At 53.2% G+C, this 21,849-nt stretch overlaps 1 protein-coding gene across 8 annotated transcripts in view; it reads left to right on the top strand.

The window, feature by feature from the left end:
• CHST15 (carbohydrate sulfotransferase 15) overlaps positions 1-21,849 on the top strand; it is a 100,467-nt gene that overhangs the window by 60,568 nt on the left and 18,050 nt on the right. For all 8 annotated transcript variants that reach the window (XR_003433954.1, XM_027112869.1, XM_027112867.1 and 5 more), the window contains 2 exons: positions 14,222-14,378; positions 20,155-20,302. Coding sequence is in view for 7 of the 8 variants with exons in the window: in XM_027112869.1 (XP_026968670.1) it covers positions 14,222-14,378; positions 20,155-20,302 (305 nt within the window). In the remaining variant the exon portion in view is untranslated. The remainder of the gene's footprint in view (positions 1-14,221; positions 14,379-20,154; positions 20,303-21,849) is intronic.

Here is a 21,849-nt window from a genome sequence, read left to right as displayed (position 1 = left end):
AATGGCCCCCGGGCACCACAGTCATCTGGTCAGAGAGCTGGATGGCCCTTGCTCCGTCTCCACCCCTGCAGCCCTCCTGTGTCGCACCATGGGGCCTGTCTCGATGCTGCACCTCCTTCAGCCTCGGGAATCCATCCGCTCTGCTAAGGAGGCAGCCCTGACCTCGGAGCAGCTTGCCATGTCCTGCCTGCTAGTTCCCATACCTCGGGAGGCAGGAATTTGACCCTTCTGCTCAGAGCGTGGGCTGGTCCCCCACGGCTTGAGAACACTTGACACAAACCAGTCATATTCTTGTGTGGACAAGATTACATAACCGTCAGCCTTGAAAGGCCTGGTGATTAAGTGACCCCACGCTGCCCACTGAGGTGTTTTCACAGCTGCTCTGCCATGCCCCCGCCCCCCGCCCCCGGGCCGCCCCTGCTGCAGTTCACGAGGCCGGAACATTCTCTCTCGGGGGTGCTCGCTGCTCGTCCAGTGTCTTCCTGTCACATCTCCCTGTTCCTCCTTCTGTGGGAGGTCACACTGCCTTGACTCCAGAGGGCCAAGAGGGTGAAACTTCAGCCTCTGTCACTCCCTGGGCACAGAGGTGGGAGCGTTGGGGATGGGGTGCTCACAGGCGTGGCCATGGTCGTTACCGTCTGCGGTTCAGCCTGGGTGGGGACGGAGGGCGAAGTGTGGCACCGAAGAGGGAAGGAGCTCCTAGTCGGGGGTCCAGAAAGGCCATTCTGGAGGAGCTGAGGCCAGGCGGGGTTTTGAGGGCTGAGTAAGAGTTTGCCAAGTGAACAGAGTAGCAAGGTGGTCAAGGGGAAGGAGCGTTCTGAGTAGGGAGAACGGAGAGCACGAAGGGAAGGACCGCGTGTTCTCTTGGAGAGCGGGGCCAGCTTCCCTGAGTGTGTCCCTTTCTCCCCACAGACCTGAGTCCACCTCTGAGGACACACGCACCATAAAGGCGAGCTTTTAATAGGTAGGGTCGTCGTGCTGCCTGGGTTCAGGCACTGAGTGGGGAGCTGGACCTGCCTGACTCTCCTCTCAGACCCCAGCCCAAAATCCCCCTTTTAGAAGGCTCTTGGGCCCAAGATGGTGTCCTCTTGTTTCCTTTTTTTTTTTTTTTTTAAAGGAACAGATACTCTATTTATACCAGAAACTGAAGGTTCTTAACTTCCTGGTGCTCACTTAACAGAAAGAGATCATCAGTTAAAATGGTCATCGATTCCCAGTCACATGCTGGGCACCATGCTTGGTGCCGAGCAGACATGTGTAGGTGCCTGTCCTCCAGGAGCTGTACTTTGTCAGGAAAGCGACACATTGACTCTCATGATGCATGTGATGGTACCAAGGAGAAGGGCAGGTTGCCATGGTGACAGCCTCATCAGGAAGCTGACCCAGTCGTGGGGTTGCCTACTGTATTTGTCATCTACTGCTGCGTAACAAATCACCCAGAAACTTGGCTGCTTAAAACAACACACTATCTCACACTGTCTTCTGTGGGTCGGCACCTGACATAGCTTTCCTGGATCCTCTACTTCCGGGTCTCTCCCAAGGTTGCAGTCAATGTGTCACCAGGGCAGGGCCTCATCCGAAGGCTTCACTGGGTAAGGATCTGCTTTCAAGCTTGTGTGGTTGTTAGCAGAATTCAGTTCCTCAAGAGCTGTTGGAAGGAGGGCCACCGTTCTTTACTGGCCGTTGGCTAGAGGCTTCCCTCAGTACCTTGCCACTGGGCCTCAACAACATCAGAGGTTGCTTGCTCCATCAGAGCCAGCAAAGGAGAGAGCTGCTACCAAGTTGGAAGCCTTCATCTTTGGTAATCTGAGCACCAGAGTGACAGCCCATCACCCTTGCCACGTTCTCTTGATGAGAAGCAAGTCACGAAGTCCAGGCCATAGTCAAGGGGAGGAGATTACAGGGAGTGAATACCAAGAAGTGAGGCTCTTGGGGACCATCTTAGAAGTTGCCTCCCGGGACTTCCCTGGCGGTCCAGTGGCTAAGACTGCACGATCCCAATGCAGGGGGCCTGGGTTCGATCCCTGGTCAGGGAACTAGATCCCACATGCTGCAACTAAAAGATCCCGCGTGCCGCAACTGAGACCCGGCGCAGCCAAATAAATAAATAAGTAAATAAATATTTTTTTTTAAAAAGGAAGTTACCTTGCACACCTCCTTTGCCCGTGCTGCTCTCTGTTCCTCCAGGAAAGCACACCCTTAGAGCCGGAAGAAGAGCAAGTACCAGTGTAGCACCATGTGTCGTGGCAGGGCCCGCACATGCGTTGGGGAGTGTGTGTGCATGTGTGTATTTTCTGTGTGGGTTACCGACAGTAGCAGCTGTTCTGTTGCTTTTTAAACATTTATAAAAGTATGTAACAATAGGAATTTCTTCTTTTTTGAACTCCGTGACTCATGGCCTGAAATGACTGGCTTATTTCCCATCCCAACCAGAAAGGATGATAAATTCTGGGTGGTTAGGTCACTCTTGAAGAAACAAACACTTGGGACCCAGGTTTCTATTAGTCTAACTGGGTCCTGTGCCGTCAGCCACTTCAGCCATTCCGTGACCTTGCACTTCTGCAAGTGCGAGATTCCCTGAATTGCTTGCTGCCAGTGGGATTGGACCAAATTGTTCTTTCCTTCTACAGATAGGCTCGGAGAGGCGTGGGGAGAAACCTTTATTTCTAGTTTTAGATTGACATTTAGCCTTTATTTCTATAACTGATCAAAGGCAGAGGGTTTGAAAATGTTGGAATTGTAAGCAAAGTCAAATCAATCACTTTAAAGTTTCCAGAGGAGGTTGTAAACAGCAAGTCCATTTATTTTTCTGGAGGGGAAGAGAGAATAGTGGAAAGCGGATGGGATGTTTCTTAAGGGCCAAAAGGGCCAGCCAGGAATTCCTGTTGCAAGTTTCTCTATGTTAGAGATAACGATACTTTAAAATTCAAGTTAATTAATTTGAATTAACTAGGCTAAATCGGCCCAGTTAATTAAAAAGAAGCCACCAATTACAAGCAGGATTTTCCTTCATTCAGTTCAGTGCTTAAGTGGAAAAGACTTCTTTTCAACAGTGCTCACACTGGCCTCCTGTCTCTTCATTTGTGAGACGGTTGATAGAGGCTGACTCTTAACGCAGAGGTGGTTGTCTCCAATGTAGTTCATTCAGAAGGCGTTCGGAGAGTGGTCCTGCGCCATCGGTCACGGACTTTACCATCTCTGTGTCTTGGTCTTAATTCTGGGTGTAGTCTTACCACAGTGCATGGAAGTGACCACCTCAGGAGCCTTTGGTTTTCACGGTTAATGAAGGTAAGTCAGAAGGGAACAGAGCTCAGCTCCATTAAGAGTAGAACTTGATTTTGACCCAAATGTTTTGAACCTTGGAACCTAAGGAGTTTTTTTCTTCCTGTGCTTTTATACACTGATTTCTTTTAACAACTCACTGGGCTGGTTAAATAATTATTCTACTTATGGTGGTAAACTAGGAATGGAAGGAATGAAGCTCTAAATGAAATGCATCCATTTATGTACTGTTGTTCATTCAAACAGAGAGTAATGAGTGGGGATGAACCTTTGGACTAGAACCTTGAACCTTTCATGAATTTCACTCCATCTCCAGAGTGGCTGGTGGCATGTGTGGGTGGTGAACAAGGACCCAGGATCATTGTGGTAGAGAGACAGCCTCAGGGACCAGATGGTCTGTATTTGAACCCCAGCTCTGCCACTCACTGGCTGTGTGACCTTGGGCAAGTTACTCCACCTCTCTGTGCCTCATGTCCTCATCAGTGAAATGGGGGAAAATAGTCCTACCTCTAGAGTTGTGAGAATTAAATGACTTAATGCTTGTAGCATGTTTAAACAGTGCTGGGCAGATGGTAAATATTATATAATTATTAGCTATTATTGTTAGGTCACATGAGTGGCAAATAATGACAATAACCAAACTAAGCACTCATGTACTCACGAGACGTTTATTGAGCACCTTGATGTGCTGGATGCACTGCATGGATTGGAGAGCAAAGTCCTTCCTGTCTGCCCTCCTGGAGTCTTCATCCAGTGGAGGGGTGGGAACCTAGCAGTAACTGAGCACTTACTCCACCCTGGCTCTGTGCTAAGCCCTTTTCAGGCATCGCCTCCTTTGAACTTTGCAAGCAGGTGAGAGGGCTGTCATGATGCGTCACAGGTGAGGTGTGTGGGCTCAGTGGGGTTAAGTCACCTATCCACCGTCACCTGGTTAATAAGTGGCCAGACTGGGATTCAATCCCATGTCAGTCTGACCGAGGATCCAAGCTTTCCACCTCTGTCGTAGGTCAGTTAGTGGGGTGCAGACTCTGAGACAGCACTTTGTGTGCAGGAGGTTTATGAGTGCTTTCGGGACAACCCCTGTGAGGGGCGACAGGGCAGGACTGACAGAGGGAGGGGTCACAACAGAGGTCTCAGCCAGCCCCACGGGGAGCTGCGCAGCTGAGATGGCCCTTGCGCGAGGCATCTCCCACCCACCAGCCGTTGGCTGTGTCTGACCTGGGGAGGTTGAACCTCGGGTGGGGCAGGGCTTTTCAGTGAAGGGACTGAACTGCAGCCAGGACTAGGATGGCTCCCCTCTTCTGCAAAGTTCTGTGAGCAGTAAGGATGCCAGTCTGTGTAGATACCTAAGCCTGGACTCTGCTCATTCACTTACCTCCATATCAGCGGCATCAGGATGCTGACCCAGGGCAGTAACCAGGTCTCGTAGGAGGGAGCTGAGCCGGATTGAAGCTTCGGAAGTGCTGTGGGCCTCTGACTCCGGACGAGAATCTCTCTTGTGACTCAACAGGTGCCGAAAACCTTCTCCAAACGGCCCAACTTCTCCAGGTCTCTGGAAGCACCGATTTAGTGCCAGAGACATGTTCTCAGGCAGAAGAGGAGCTCTGGCGCTCCAAGGCCGTGAGATGTTTTCTCTATAACAGATTTGCACGAGGATTAAAAAGCACCGACAGATTGATTTTTAATGTAAACTCTCTCAAAGGGAGATGAGGAGAGCTCCCCTGTGGGCAAGAGATGCAGTTGCGGGGTGTAGGGGCGCTGGAGTATAAAGGCCGTGACGACAGCCACAGATCAATTTCCACTCCCCCGCCCCCCCAGGTCCTGCTGTCTTCTCTCTTCCCGCTTTAAGACCTTGGAGGGTTAGGAATCCTAAGGCAGCGGTCTTGAGGAAGACTGTTGGGGGGCGTCCTAAGCTGCTTGTTAATTTCCTGGTGAATTCAGGCATTTTGCTTCTCAGAAGCTGCCTGTCTGGGTGTCACTGACACACCTTTGTATGGGCCCTACAAGTGGTGTGAGGTCACTTTGATAGAGCTGCGCTGTGAGCTGCCCAGGGCAGGGAGGGGCAGCTGGCCGGCTCCGGGCTGGGGCCACGCGCCCTGTTCTCTGAAAGCCGTTCAGGAGTGACCGCCTGGGGAGGGACCGCATCTTGTTGTTGGTGGGAGAAGAACCATCGTGCTGAAAATTCCTGTGTGTGGAATGCTGTTTATTTTGGGGGAAGTTTACGAAGTCATTGGCAGACCTGAGTGTTCCCACATGGCTGGTCTGCAGAGGGAGGCTCTGTGTGCCGACGAGCGCTGTCCTCGGTCTGCAGAGATTGGAAGGTGATGCGGGCACGGAGCGCTGACTCTGGGCCGCCAGGTGGAGTTCAGGGACGTCTGCTACCCAGAGTGCGGGACTGATGAGTGAACGCGGCCCGTGTCACAGCCCGGCCAGCCTGGGGAGTGGTGGCCATCGCTCTGCAATGAGGTCCGCCACCTGGGGATCTAGGTCTGGCTTCGCTGCTGCCTTACCCAGGGGTACCCCACCCATCCTCTGTGCGCCTGCCTTTCCTCACCTGTAGAGACACCTGGTGTCGGGATCACGGACGCATCAAGTGAAAGTGCTCTGTGAGACATACCGGGCTCGTAGGTAGAGAGGATGTTGGCATTGCCTCCCTCTGTGGATGTGCACCAAGGCCCCGTGATTGGATGCTCAGGGAGAAACAGTGGTGGGGGGGGGTGACCCAGAACCCCTCTCGTGCTCAAGGGGAGCAGAAGACCTGGCCCAGGCAGCCCCCATGAACCAGAAGCTTTGCATCTCTTTGGACCTTTTTAGGCCCAAGCCTGTATGTTCTTCTCTGGCAGAAAATGAACTGCATCAGTGTCACCCGCAGGCACAGCCTGGGTGACTCGAGACATTTCCTCCAAATAAGCTGCTCTGGCCAGTCCTGCTTCAGTGTTCCTCGTGATGAGATGTTCACGGTGTGTGATTCAGTGGACGAAAGGGCCTCCTTCCCAGCTACATTAAAGGGTACTTTTTCCTGTAGGAAAAATAAATATAATCATTATTGATGGCACCGTATCGGAGGTCGGGAAGTGATCAATCAACGCCAGCAAATGGAGAGTAATGTCGGGCTGCTCTGGCTGTCACTTTGGTAACCATGTGTATGTGACCCTCCACAGCCGCGGAACACTGTGCTCTCACGGGGGAGGGGGTGGATTAGAAGATGTGAGTGAGCCCACGCTGCGGGGCTGCTGGTGATGAAATGTGACCTTTCACACGTATGTGGCTGGCCGGCAGGTGCTCCGGGAGCACAGGGAGGCCGGGGCGAGCACGGCCTGGGGTGAGCCCATCCAGCAGCCGTGGCCGCCCCCAGCCGTCCACAGCTTCAGCATCTGCCCCGGGTCTTTCCTCCAAGCACACCTCCCTGAGATGGCCGAGGGGTGAGCGGAAGCCAGGAGAGATGGCGAAGCTCCAGGCCTCCGACAGCCTGCACTTGGCTGGGCGGACCTGACCCTGAGGCTCGAGCTTCTGGGGGCCTCTTGGGCTGGGGGATCCGAGCGACTTCTGACCCAGGCCCTCTGGGGACTGACAGGTGAAAGCCATCAGTCCCTTTGGGGTGATGAAAATGTTCTGGAATTAGATGATGCTGGTGTTTGCACAAGTTTGTGCATTTACTGAAAACGACTACATCGTTCACTTTAAAAGGGTGAATTTTACAGTGTGTGGATTACCTCTCAATTTAAACATGGTATGAACAAAAATATCACAAAAGGAGGAGAAACCCGCCGCAGGGGGTGGTCTCACTGAACAAGTAACGCAGGAGCCGGAACCTGCAGGGGCCCCGCCTTGAGGGAAGGCCGATCAACGTGTACCTTGTCCTCTCAGAGCCAGACGGGTAAAATCGAATGAGCTATTTGCAGTGACCAATGAATGGTAGCTTATCCAAGTGATGAAAGGTCAGGAAGTGAGGACGGAAACTGTGACAGGTACCTGAACCTCTGTTTGTTGTTGCTGTGATTTCTAGATGCCCGTGCGGTGCTCCGTAAACACATCTGCTTTTCCTGGTCACGCCAGTGCCACTCCTGTTCGTCCTGAATGTTTGCTGCTCTATTACACGTGCGACTGCTCTTCAGTCTCCTGTAACTTACTGAGTAGTTCTGTAACAGAACTGACTCTTGCTTCCAAATCACTCTGCACCTAAAACAATAAAATCTTAAGAACAAACAAAACCCCCAGAGCATCAGCTGGCTAGTGCCCCTCTCAAGTCAGCTGCTGATTGGCTACATCCCTAGACTGTGAGGCTGGGCCAGGTCCTGCTGGGTCAGTGGGCTTTGGGGTCAGGCAGGCCTGGGTGGGTTTGGGGCCAGCCCTGAGGCTTCCTGGGCCGCATGACCTTAGGAAGCTCTGTAAGTTTGGTAACGACAGTGCACATCTCAAAGGCTGGTTATGAACAGGGAAGGAGGATACACGTGCAGTGCCGAGCACAGGGCCGGGGGAGGGCAGCCCTCAGTAGCCACGAGCAGGCACGCGGCGGGTGGACACCAAGAGGATTCTGGGAGCTGAACCTGTACAGCACTCGCGTGAGCCTGGCTGGAGGAGGGGCCCACGGAGTAGTGGTTGCCCCTGTTTTCCGGATGATCACTACACCCATCTCTGCTCACCTGGGCTCAGAGCAGTGCCCTGTCACTGTTGGGTGCATTCAGCTGTGACCTTGGGTAACCACCAAGATTTTACATGTTGAGACCTGCAAGCTCACTGATGGCCACTCCTCTGTTCCCTTGGGAAGAGACGCGATCCCTTCCAGAGGCACCTGGTGGAGGGAACCTCTGCCACATCCACTCCCCTTCCCAGCAGTGCTGGGGTCCCGGGACCTCTGCCCCGCACAGAAGAGGCACCTCACCCCCATGAGCAGGCCTGCCGTCCCAGGGCCGCCCCAGTGGCCTTCAAAATAACCGCAGCACAGAGGCCTGGAATGTCTTTGGACTTATATTTGGAATTGCTGTTGGAAACAGTTCTGGCCACATATAACACCCATCTGTTTGGGAGGGTTTGAGAGTCAGAAGATGAGGTGGTCCCGCAGGAGGGGGGTTGGCAGCACCAAAACTCAGGGCTGGGGGTGGGGATCGGGTCAGCTGGCCCTCACCCAGCCAGGGAGCTCTCAGCCCCTCCAGCCTTGGCCTTTGCCGCTGGGGCCGCTCCCGCCATGCTGGACGGGATCAAACCAGCCTTTCTTCCTGACCCTTCTACCTAGGGTCAGTCCTTCAGGAGTCTGGGACATGTCTTCTCCCAGCTCCGAATACCCTTTTAGCTGTTGAAGCTGGCATCCCTCTTGCTGAGTCCTGCTTCTCCAGATGGAACGGCCCCTTCCCCCTTACTGTCTGTCAGCCAGCACTGAAGGCAAGCGTCCTTTGGGGCTGGGACCCGCCAGGGTGGAGGAAGCAACACCCTCCCACATTCTCAATGCCGTACCTTTATTAATGCATCCCGGAGTCGCGTCAGTGTCCCTGCAGTTCTGTGAGGATTCGTTATATACTTATGTCAACTAAACCCCTTGTGCATTTTCCAGGTTGGCCTCTTTCCCCTACTTCATCATTGTACAGTTGGTTTTAAAGACTCAAATGTGGACACTTAGGCTGATTTCTTTACGTCTCCACTTGTTACATGAGTGCGCCTGTAACCGAAAGTGGGGGTCTGGCTGCTCGCTGCTCGAAAGCCAATGAAGAGGCCAGGTTGGTGGAAGGGAAAGTTTGCTTTACTTTGGATGCCGGCAACCAGCGGGGTGGGGGAGGGCGGACGCCTGTCCAAAGGCCGACTCCCCCTCCCCCGACAATCAGGGGGCAAGAGCTTCTATAGATGGAGGGAGGGGGCTGCGTGCAGAAACAGCACAGCCACCTCTGACAGTCATCTTGAAATTGGTCATTGGTGGTCTGACCAGCATCATCTTGATTGTTTTAAGTACAGTTAATCTTCAGTTCTAGGGTCGGTTTGTTCCCATTTTCCTGAGGCCAGTTCTCGGAATTGTGGCAGCTTATGTCGTGGCTACAGTCTGGTCATCATTCCTCCACCTGGCGGGGGTTTCAGTATCTATAAGACAGCTCACAGGATGTGGCTCAGAATATGATCTGTAGCCCTCGAGGAGGAACTAAAGGTCCTTGGCTTTGCTTTATGACTAAACTGGTATTACTTAGTCTGTTGGACTGTTTTCCTTTGTTTCTGCATTTTCTCACTTCTCTGATTAAACTTATTCTTCGGTTACAGACAAAAGGCAGGCGGAGGACACGGGGGGCGAGGACACGGGGGGCGAGGACCCTAGGGTGCTCCTCCGTTTCATGCCTACTCTAGCGTTTGGAGGTCCATTTGGATACTTATTCATGATATATTTGCTGTCCTTCTCAACGTTTTCTGAATGGTTTTAGTCCATCCAAGTGGCTTGCACTAATCCAGGGTCATTATCTGACTCTTTTTCTCTAGAGAGTAGTTGTGGGGAAATCATAGTATTGTTCATTGAAGACATTCTTATGAAGCACCAGCCTGATTCTTCGGGAGGACCCAGTAGTGCCCTCCGGGAAAGTAAGGGTCCTGTTTTGCTTTTCCTCCTTCATATTTCTCTGCAGAAGAGCTGGCCACGTGGCCATCGTCCTCCTGTACACACAGGTCACTCTTCTAGGGTCTCAGGGTGGGAGAGAGGGCTGGCAAAAATGACTCCTCAGGAATCTGGGTTTAGAATCTGGACTAGTTTCTTAGGGGCTCTTGTAACAAATTATCACAAATGTAGTGGCTTAAAACAACAGAAACTCATTGTCTCATGGTTCTGGAGGGCACAGGTCAAAATCAAGGTACTGGCAAGGTTAGTCCCTCCTGGAAGCTCTGAGGGAGAATCCACTCCATGGGTCCCCAGCTTCCTGTGGCTTCTGCAATCCTGGCATCCCTTGGCTTGTAGATAACACTTCAGTCTCCACCTCTGTCTTCACATGCCTTCGCCCCACGTGTCCCTGTCCGAGCCTCTTCTTATAGGGACACCAGTGCTTGGACTTAGGGCCCACCGTAAATCCAGGATGATCTCATCTGGAGGTCTTCAACGTAGTTAGGTGTGCAGAGACCCTATTTCCAAATAAGATCCCATTTGCAGGTACTGGAGGTTAGGACTTGGGCCTATCTTTTGGGAAATCTGTAGACTCCAAGTGGGAGAGGGGGAGGGGAGAGGGCCCTGCTCAGACAGGGCATGAAGGACTTGTTACAGACATGTATCCCAGCATGTGTGTGGGCTCTAGGAAGCCCCCCACCCACCCTGTGGGCAGATCCAGGGTCCCTGGGGGACTGAGGGGCAGGAGAAATCTCCCCTCACCCTCCCGAGGAGGTGGGCCTGGCCATGAACCTGATTCACAGAAGGTGGGGTCCTGAGTTCCTTTCACTGTACCCCAAACAGACGACGATCAGTATTCTCACCCTGGTGGGCCTGGGCTGGCCTGGTTGGACCATTGAACACGTCCCAGTTTGTCCCCTAGAACTACTTCTTGATCTCTAAAGAATTGTATGGAGAGATTCTTCATGAAGCTAATATTCTTCATGAAGTTACTGTGTGTTTAAAATGCAGCCAGGTTGAGAGGCTCTTGTCTTATTTATGAGCCACACGCCTACAAGAAATGTTATTACCACAAAATAAACTCAGCACGGAAAGCTTGAGCCGAGGGGTGGGTTTTTAAGTGGCAGTTTACGTGATAGAATTCCAATTCTGCCAGCGAATTTGGATAGCTGTGTGGGAGTCCTTGGTAAGAACTCTGGACTTGGACTTCCAATTAGGCACAGATTTTGATGACAGTTTCAGAGGTGTCTTTCTTGGGCAAAGTCGTAATATCGACGGCACTCCTAGGAAACGTGTGAGCCAGAAGGGACCTCCCTCAGACCCATTGCCACAAGGTGCCCAGTTGCGTACAGCTCAGCTGCACTTTGAGGTCCGTGCAAATCTGGTTTTGGCGTTTATCCATCAGCTTTTAGATTATACTACGACCGACCCTGCAGTGACAGGTGCCATGTTTGTCTTGATGGAGGTCCTGTTTTTGAAGGGGGAAAAGAGCACAGCCAATGTGGGGGGACACTTGTAATGGGGGGACAAATGTAGTGTCATCTGGGTCCTGTATTTGGGTGAACATGGATCTGGGGGAGGATCTACTCACCTGAGCATCTCTAACGACTCGTCTTGAAGCAAGTCATTTTGGAGGTTTGGCTGACCAGGCTGAGATGTACGAACACTTTCCAGTGTGTGTTCGGATTCTAGGCAATCTGTGAGCAGATCCCAAACATCTCAAGACTTCTCAGAGGTGTCCTCTGTGGACACTGGCAGCGGATGATTTCTAAAGGGCCGTGTAGAAGGCACTGTGCCAAACGCCAGAGGGGAAGACAGTCTGGTCCCTGAGAAGCTCTGCTCTTTTTAGGAAATCTTTGGAAACGCTTACAGCTGTAGCGAGAGGTGAGGGGTGCTGGAGAAGGAGTGTTTGCAGCTGCCCCGTGCACCAAAGGCACTGCCGTCTCTGCAGGGGTGAGGTTGGCTGAGTGCCACGACGGAAGCCCTGGGTGCAGTCAGCGGTGCACACCTATAATCCCCAGACCTGTGGGTACCTAATACGATTTGCTGAATTTCCTTCCCTGGAAAGAGGGAAGCTATAGGTTGGAGAAGTTGGCAGAATAGAAAGTATGGAGCTGAGAAAGAGAGAAACGTGACACCACAGAGCAGGGAGCCAGTCTGAATCAGCCTGGTTTCTGGGCAGCTGGGGGTTGAGTGTGAGTACAGGGTGTCGGGCAGAGCAGTGGGGGGCCCTAGAGGGTGTGCATTGAAAAAGGCATAAGACAGAAACAAAGGGGTGACTTTTGAAAAGCAAAAAAAGATAAAGACTTACCCTCTCTGCCTGCAGAAACAGAGGAGAAAAAGGCATAGGAAACTCACAACAGAACTCAGAAGTTCTGTTAATGTAGAAAATGACTGGGTGGGGGGCTTCCCTGGTGGCGCAGTGGTTGAGAGTCCGCCTGCCGATGCAGGGGACACGGGTTCGTGCCCCGATCCGGGAAGATCCCACATGCCGTGGAGCGGCTGGGCCCGTGAGCCATGGCCAATGAGCCTGCGCGTCCGGAGCCTGTGCTCCGCAACGGGAGAGGCCACAGCGGTGAGAGGCCCGCGTACCGCAAAAAAAAGACTGGGGAGTTCCCTGGTGGTCTAGTGGTTAGGATTCGGTGCTTTCACTGCTGTGGCCCGGGTTCAATCTCTGGTCAGGGAACTGACATCCCGCAGTCCACGTGGCGTGGCCCCCCTTCCGAAAAAAAAGAAAGAAAAAATTACTGGGTGACAATGGAATAAGGTTTATACTGGGCTGCTGTGTATGTACTATCTTATCTACTTTTACGGATGTTCAAAATTCCCCCAAATTAAATAAATAGGGGAGTGCTGTAATAATAGATACATTAACTGATCCCATCCAATATGACCTGATACATCTATGTTTTAAAAAAATACAAAATATGCAGATATATGTTGTACACGGAAAACTTCTGGAAGGATATATAAGCAGCTGATAACGAGGGTCACCCCTGGGATTTCTATGGGTTATCTTGTTTATACGCCACGAGGAAAGCACAATTAGTCCTCCTGTTTTACAGACGAATTTAATGCTAGACACCGCCTCCCCGCTATGACTTGGAGTACGGGAGAGAGAGCGGGCCTGGGCATCAAAAGTTAGACCACAGGGGAAACTGGGGCCAAAAACGTTAAAACAAAGCTGTGCTCATTACTGTGCTGTAACTTGTTTTGTTTTACTTATTGTTTATTTGATATAAGAAAAGAATTATACCATGGTAAAAGAAAGTATCTCTCTGTAATGTTGAAAGTCCAGTAAAGTATATTTTCAGAAGATTTGCGGAAAAGAAAGAAAGAAAGAAAATTATTCTGACTCGTGTTAAAGAATGGTAAAAGGCAGAGTTTATTCAGGGCTGTAGCAATAGGTGTAGTGACCACTGTGGTCGGGTCTTGCAGTAGGGGAACGAGATTGTGGCCAACGCCAAATACAAGGAAGAGTGGGAAATTATAGCCAAGGAGGATGTGGGTTGGTGGATGGGAAGTTACTATGAAGAAACAGCAGGGGTAAGGGGGGCGGGGTTGGCTAAACGGACCTAGCAGGATTCTTGTTGAAATCTGGCGATACAGAGACCCACAAGGAAGTCTAAAACTCAAGGCCATGTTGGGAAGAAGGTTCAGAGGAACCTGAGAACAGTTTGGTCAAAGAGAGACGCTGTCTGCTCCTGTGTGAAAACACTGTTACATACGTGTGGTGGGGTTTGTGTGAACAGATCCATGTGTGTGGACACACATGTAGGCCTACAGGCCTCTGCATTCGTACATGGGGGTATTTTTACACTGTGTTAAAAAATAGGTCCCTATCAACCTAGAAAGATACGTTTCATAATTTTTGTTTTAACGTTCAGAGTCTGTGGTAAGGGCTGGGAATTTCACGCGGAATTGTAATACGGGGAGAGCGACAGCTGTTCCGTGATTAGTGCCGCCGGCAGAGGAGAGAGGAACCGGAGGGGACATAAAATTTTCACGGCCTCTCTCTGCTGTTGTACGGTCTTTGTAATCTGGTGTTTCGAAGTTCACTGTTACTGTGAAAACAGTCACGGCCTGAGGCGCCTAGAAAGAACCAAAAAAAAAAAAGAAACCACAGAGACTACGGGTGGCTTGTCTGGGGCCAGGAGAGCGAGTGGCCCTGGGAAGGGCGAGGGTGTCCAGGGTGGTAGGAAGTGGCTCTCTGCCGGGGTGGTGGGACGGGGGTGGGGGTGTGTGGCGAGAGGAATGGTTGTGTTTTAATGAACCAAATGAGGTCATATAATTGCTTGTAGATTTCCATTGTCACTCAGATGTCGAGATTTCACATTCCCGGTGGTAAAAGACACCCATCTGTTTTATTCACAGGTTGTACTCAGACTATCTCTACTTTGCAAGTTCGAATAAATCTGCAGATGACTTCCATGAGAAAGTGACAGAAGCGCTGCAGCTGTTTGAAACTTGCGTGCTGGGTTATTCACTGCGCGCCTGTGTCTACAACAACACTCTTAACAACGCCATGCCTGTGCGTACGCGGAGGGGCTGCTCGGCGGTTATCATGCGAGGGCATTGTGCGTCGGGATTTTAGCAGATAAACAGAGAAGCATTTTAATGTGCAAATGCCTCTCCCTGTGCCTTTGAGCGGTGGCTAATGCAAAACAAATATTCATGGCTGTAAAAACTGTAGAAGCTGATGGACCTTTCAGCTGGCTCCCTGCTTTCTCCCGCGCCGATCTCCCAGTTACAATGCTCTCTCCTCCCTCTGCGAAAGAATGAGGGCGCATTTAGGAAGATTACTATTTAGTGAGGCTCCGAGAGCACACCCTGCAATTAGGATTGGCAGACCAACTTTCTGATTGTCTTAAGAGCGTTCTCTCCAATGCTGGATTGTTTTGTTGGTTTAAAAAATTACCCACCAGTGACTTTCAGTGTCTCCGACAGGGTCTTAATGGAAACATATTTTCCATTGATCCCTTTTTTCTTTGTTCTTGTTTGCCTTCAGGAATATAGCTGTACGTTTCTTGCCCGTTTTTTTTTTTTTAAAGCACAAGAAGCTGTTAGTGGTGAATTCAGCACGGTTTAGCTAAGGGATGGTTTTCTGCTGCACAGCACCCGGGGTTGTCCTAAGTGCCTTTCAGCAGGTTTGCCGCAGTGGGTAAGCCTTCTTCAGCGAAGCTAATATGTCACCTGCCCCGGAGCGTGGTCCACAGCCTTGCTCTGCTGAGCGTGCCATGTGGTGAGATCTGCTTGAGGTGGAGGCTTGGGAACCCCCAGGTGCGGTGGGGTTCAAAGTCAAGAGGGTTCACCCCCTCTTCCTCATTATCTAGGCCATCTTATCTGGCAGGATGCACAGAGGCCGTAGGTAGGATTCCAGGCTGTCCCGCTGGAATTTATAGTTTGGCGGGGAGGATGCACACAGAGGATCGACACAGAATCTGGCTGGGGGTGTGGGGTAGAAGGAGTGGCCTTTGGAGCCAGAGTGGTGTGGGTTCAGTTCCCACTCGGGCAGCTGACTCTGGGCAGTTGTCTTAGCTTCTCTGAGACTCAGTTGCTTCATCATAAAATGGGGTAATAGCACTGCTTTACTAGGCTGTGGTAAGGGTTAGAGAGTGGTAGTTCATTCGCGTGTAGGGGGCGAGAAGATAATCCTTTTCCTCTACCCATCTCAGGTTCGTTGACCGGGGCCCTGTAAATTAGACTGACGGAAGATAAACAAGAGAAAAGCAAACAGAAGTTTATTAACACATGCGTATGCACACGTGCACATATCCACGGGAGCCCCGGTGATGAGTAACTCGGATGGGTGGTTAGAACTCGGGCTTATATAGCGTCTTAACAAGAGAACCATAAATATGTAGAGAAGTGACAAGACAAAGGAAAAGGACTTTGACTTTCTAGGGTGGCAAATTGTGGGAAGGCAGATGTATGTGGGAGCCAGTGGTCAATAAGGGCTAGTTTTAGCAAGGTCTGTCATGTGGACACCTTTGGTGCTGTCTCCAGGCTGATCAGGGTCTAGAGTTGTCCCCAGTGATTAACTTCTGTCCTTCCTGCTAGAGAGAGGATGAGGGGCACCTTGCAGGGCATCATCTTGTTCAGTCCTCTCCGTTTCCCTGAAATCCAAGCCCATTTTACAGATGAGGACACAGAGGCTCACAGAGGTTAACTCTCCCACCCAGAGTCACGTAGCTTGTGATGGGCAGGCTCAGGGTTTAATCCCAGGTCCCATGGCCTTTGATGAGGCTCACAGCATTTCCACCTTCCCTAGCTGGCTCCTAAAAAGGAGGGTTTGAACCGGCGGGAAACACGTACTTTTTAATTCAATTCCATGAATTGCTGAGGATGACGAGGCATCTCTGGTCAGAATGAGACCCCAGGGCAGGATCAGTGACAGGATGGCGGGGCCGTGAGGTCATGCGGATCGCCGTGACCCTTCGGTCCCTGGAGAGCTCCTGCATAGTGGGAAGAGCCAGGAAGGCAAGAGCGGTTGGAAACCCTCCTCTTCTGGGTGAATCTTCATTTCTGGGATGAGAGAAGCAATTTCCCTCCAGTTGTGAATCCCAGCTCAACCACAGTGCGGGGAGGCCCATCTTTTTCATACGTACGTGGAGCGGGGCGCTACCCCGCTTAAGACCTTCCCTGCCTTCCTGTGGCCCCTGAGCGCACGAGCCCGCCCCGCCCACCTGTCCACCTCCTCCAGGCCACCTCCCCTGCCTCCCTGTCCACTGCTGCTCTCCAGCCACGCTCTCTCCTGCTAGGTCCTCGTGCCTCAGAGCAGGGCTTTGCAAGGTGTGCTCCCTGGACCAAGAAAATCAGTCCCCCCGGGAACTTGTCAGAAATGCAAACTCTCAGGTTGAGCCTCAGACCCCAGAATCAGGAACTTTGGGGGTGGGCCCATCAGTCCAGTCTGTTGAACAGCCCTCCAGGTGGGTGTGTTTTGTGCTTGGCCTGGAGAAGCCTGGTTCCAGAGCCTTCCACACTCCCCTCCCCGGCACGTGCTTCTCCTGGTTTTTGCAGGACTCCTCACCTTTCAGGTCTGGCTTCAATCTGACCTGTTCTCTCTCTCTCCACACTATTCATTTCCCCACAGCATGTGTCACAACTGGCGATTATAGATAATTGTTTCTTCACCATTTTAGCTCTGTCTCCACTAGATTACAAGCGCCATGTGGCCAGGGGCCACATCTGTTACATAGCAACGTCTCTCCATTGCTTAGCAGGGTACCTGGCGTGCAGGATGCGCTAGATTATTTGCAGAATGAATGAATGGGGAGTTTGTGAAACTAGTGGAGAGGCTGAGTAGAGAGTTCCAACCAGATCCCTAATGGGGACCAGAGAGGTTTGGCATGTGCCTGTCAGGGGAGACCCTGCACTGGCTCCTCAGCTGTTTCCCAGCACGGGGGGGACAGGCCCCAAGCGCAAGTACCTGGCTTCAGGACTAGGCTCTGGAGGGTCTTCTCCGCTGACCCTGGGCAGGCAGGACCCCGCACTCCCTAGGCCTTGGTTGTTTTTTCCATCAAGAGGCGGCTGAAGCAGGTAACCTCAAAGGCTTCTCTCCGCTCTGGTGTTTTAAAAGTTTAAATGTATTGGGCACTTCCCCTAAATAACCTTTTTATGTTCATTCCATTTTGATTCTCTGGCCGATACTGGGGAAGGGTGCGGAAAAAGTGTTGAGTGGGCCTGTCCTAGGTTTGTTAGTAGTTATGCTGCGCACGCTGACACTGTCACTCGAGGTGAGCGGCGCTTCCCTTAACTGGTAAGGGGGCTGGGGGTCGGAGTGAGCCAGAGGATGGAGTGTTCAGGGGGCCAGGGGGCCCCACCTCTCTTCCCCTGAAGAGCCCCCAGGTTTGTTCCCTGCCTGCCCCCAATGGCCCCTCCGCTGCCGGACCAGCCCTCCTGGCAGAGAAGACTCAGCTACTGGAGGCCTGGGCCAGTGGAGGGGGCTCTCCCCGCGAAGACACAGACACGCTTTCAGGGAAATACTGTCACCCGTGGACAGGCGCAGGGACCTCTGCAGCTACTTTAAAACACCCTCCTCCTGCCGCAAACTCCCAGCTCCTTTCCTTCTAGAAGGTTCTGAGCAGCAAAGGCGGGTTCCCCGGAAGATATAAAGCTCATCGGGCTGGTCCTCCCTGGGAGGGGCCGGCCTGGGAGGCTGACGAAGAGCCGAAAAGCTCTCGAGGGCTTAACAAGGAGGTGTCCTCGCAGCCGTCTGTCTGTGTTGGAGGCGACGCGGGTATTTATTTACGAGGCTGGCACGTGCTCACTTTCTCTTTAGCTCTGGCCCAGCTTGACGTCTTTTCCTGAGCTGGTGTCCAGGGTAGTGACAACCTGAGGGCTGTAGGCAGCTGATGGATTTTGGAGACAGCTTCTCCCCTCTAATTGTTTTTCTTCCTCCACCACCTCCCACACAATTAGAAAAACAATGAAATGGAGTGAGACTAGGAGAGATGAAACTAGCGTCTGTACCTATTTTTCACCGTCTTATTGTTGCCACCGTGTTCAGTGTGAGTGGCTGGGCGCAGGCCACTTGCGGCTGGGATGATGGAAGAGCCTGGTCCCCGCCCTGGAGGAGCTCAAGGTCGAGCTGGGAAGGAGAGGAAGTAGGATGTGAAAGCGTCGGCTGCAGGAACTGAGACTGGGCGCTGGGAGGGGGTGGGCCAGGAGTCCAGTCAGACCAGGGACTTGCCCCACGTGGAGAGCCAGGCGAGGCCAGGCATTGGCGTGGGAAGCTCACGCTCAGAGACTAGAGGTGGGAGCGCCAGTCAGGGGGCTGTGACAGTGCCAGACAGGCGCTGATGCGGCCTGAACAGAGACGAGACGGGGGCAAATGAGAAGCAATTGGGAAGACCACAGCGAGGCAGAGCCAGAGGCAGGACACGGAGCCGGGTCCCAGAGGACGTGGTGGGTAGGGGCAGGGGTGGGAGTGCCGGAGAAGGGGGGCCTCAGCGCAGAAAGGGAAGGGCCTGTTCCTTTTTGGAGCTTGCCAAGAGTTTAGAGCCCACTTTGAAGTTAGAGGGGGCAGTCCCCAAGACGCTCTTCCTTCTGACACCATGTGCAAGCTGGGTGCAGTCCCCCAAACCACTGTCGGGTTCAGTAATTCACTAGAAGGAATCACAAGACACGCTGATGGCTGTCACACTCGAGGTTGCGGTTTACAGCAGGGAAGGGTCACAGACTGAACTCAGCCTCGTAAGCATGCGATGATACACGCAGAGTGTTGCCGTCCAGGGAAGCCCACCCAAGCCTCTGGTGTCCCAAGCACTTCTTGAGGCTCCCTCACGCAGTACCTGCCTGACCGACCTTTACTGTCCAGCCCCTCCTGGAGGTCAGGCCGGTACTGTGTGGCCCAGAGCCCGCATCATAACTCACACTGTTAGACTGTCCAGTGGCCAGACCCTCCGAGGCAAGCAAGATACCCTTACCAGGCAGGACATTCCAGGTGGCCTAGAGATCATCTTCCAGGAGCCGAGGACAAGGGCCAGACCTCTCTGTGGTCAGGTTCGTGCTTCACCACGCATGCTTGCAGCTTGGCACGAGACAAGGCACAGGAGGAGGACGGACCCCGACGCGTAGGCAGAAAGGGATGGCTTCGTACAGCTCTGCTTATATTGGGGTGTGCTCACACACTCAAGGTCAGGGACGTCCGTGTGGCGCCAGGCGTCTGGCTGTTCCCTCTCGGGGCTTGTTGCTGGAGCATTTGCCGCTGTTTCTCACGGCGGTGCTGCGCTGGGCATAGGAGCTGAGGCAGCCGGGATATGTGCAAAGAACGTTCGCGCCATCGGTGGGTGTGACCTTGGCCTCTCCATTCTCCCCACTCCTCACTATGAAGTGGTGTGGAGCTACCTGCAGGGTTGACCTGAGGATGGCATGGGACCCTGAAGGTGGGAATCCTTTGTGCGGGGGACACCAAACCCAGCATGGAGAAGCAAGAACACGTGGCGTTTAAAATCCAACCTCTGGGGCTTCCCTGGTGGCGCAGTGGTTGAGAGTCCGCCTGCCGATGCGGGGGACGTGGGTTCGTGCCCCGGTCCGGGAAGATCCCGCATGCCGTGGAGCGGCTGGGCCCGTGAGCTGTGGCCGCTGAGCCTGCGCGTCCGGAGCCTGTGCTCCGCAACGGGAGAGGCCACAGCAGTGAGAGGCCCGCATACCGCAAAAAAAAAAAATCCAACTTCTGAAGGCAGTTGTTTGCTGGGACAACGCTTCCCTGTTGGTTTATAATGACGTGTGTAATACGTTTGGAAAAGCGCCTTCGGTGTCGGAGGAATTACCCCTGAACTAACGCCTGCCTTCTTCGGTCCTAGGTGAGGCTGCAGGTCGGGCTGTACGCCGTGTACCTTCTGGACTGGCTCACGGTCTTTAATAAAGAACAGTTCCTCATTCTCCGCCTGGAAGACCACGCCTCTAACGTCAAGCACACCATGCACAGGGTCTTCCAGTTTCTCAGCCTCGGTATGAATGTCGCACTGGAGGCCCACGGAGCAGGGCGCGAGCTCCGAGGACACCGGCTCTGTGAGGCGCTCCCCGCGTCCCACGCAGACCCCTGAGCCGAGCAGGGCGGGGCTGAGCCGGGAGGCCAGTTAGTGCCTGTTTGTCAAGCACCACGTGCACACGGGGCCTCGCGCGTGGTGTGGGGAGCCGTCTCTGGGGAGGAAGAGGTGGCCTCTCGTCTGGGAGCTCCCTCACTGGAGGGAGAGGAGGAAGCCGAGGCTCGAATAACCGAGTAACTGGTAGAGTGAGGTGGGGGAGGTTAGCGATCTCACGGTGGGTCCGTACACGTGACTTGGGGGCCCAGCCACTGAAGCGATCCTGGAAGGGAGGGTGTGAGCTGCGCCTTAAGGATGGACAGGGTGTCTGGGCTCCTGGGACCGTCTCGCAGAGGCCTCAGGGCCTGGGGGTCGGGGGGGATGGGCAGGTCCATGCTTGTCTCAGCTTTGTTGGGAACCCGCGGAGGCACAGCCATGTGGCTGGGTTTGGGCTCCTGGGCCTCTAGGGAGGGGAGCCTGCCCCCAGCCAGAGTCCCAAGGGGCACTTTGTGGCAGCAGGCCAAGTCGCTGGCCACAGTGAGGGCTCGTAGAGGAGTGTCCATGGGTGCAGGGTGCTCCCCCGTAGGCGGCACCCAGGACCGCTGGAGAGGCTGGAGCACCCTGCACATTCCTCCCCAGAAGCTCCTGCGGCCCTGTCTCATGAGCTTGCCTGGGAATTTTGTTAATTGAACTTTTCCTGAAATCTGTTTGCCCACCACTGGGACTCGGGACCCTTTTGTCATTTGATTTTCTTTTTCCTTTTCTTGGAGAGCTTGTAACGTGATGGAGTGTGATTACTCTTTCCTTGTAAGGCCTGGAACCATTTTTCTTTGATTTGGCCGCCTGTAGACTCTGTCACATTCATGAACTTGTCTTTAATCCCTAAGATGGACAGTAAGGCCAGTTCTGTTCCTTCCCTGTCACGTAGCCCGAGGACACTGGGATGTAGTTTTTCTGTGCATGGGCTCAGGACTTCAGACTGATCGCCAGGGCCTGGGGCACAGAGGCCTGAGCAGTGGTCCCGGGGGTTAAGCCAGTGAGAGGCTTGCGGTCCCGAGGGCTGAGGGTGGAAGTGGCAGCCTCGGGGCAGCATGAGCTGGCTGGTTCCCGGCCTCTCCCCACGGATATGCCTGCTGCAGGTGGAGGTTCAGCCAGTGGGGGGTCTCTGGGCACAGGTGGTCTCTCCCCTTCCCCCATGGCCACTTCACAGCACGACACACAGGCTGAAATATGGGCCCATCAGGAGGCCCTTTGCATCGGCCTGAAGTAGAAGCAGTGGGGGCAGACTTCCAGTGGCTGGTGAGCAGGAGAGGCTGCGTGCAGGGACTGTGTGTGGCAGGTCGCCCAGTTACCCAAGGACAGGCTGGGTCCCGTTGACGGGCAGTTGGAAATGAAACTGCGCCCCAGAGCCCCAGCCTTGCTTCCAAGGGTGGGGTAACACACCGGACCACAGAATCTCTGCTCTTTCACACT

Source organism: Aethalodelphis obliquidens, unplaced genomic scaffold (genome assembly GCF_003676395.1).
Source record: "Aethalodelphis obliquidens isolate GAN/ISIS:26980383/991018 unplaced genomic scaffold, ASM367639v1 scaffold11, whole genome shotgun sequence".
NCBI classification, from domain to species: domain Eukaryota; kingdom Metazoa; phylum Chordata; class Mammalia; order Artiodactyla; family Delphinidae; genus Aethalodelphis; species Aethalodelphis obliquidens.
This window is presented reverse-complemented; position numbering and strand designations above follow the sequence as displayed.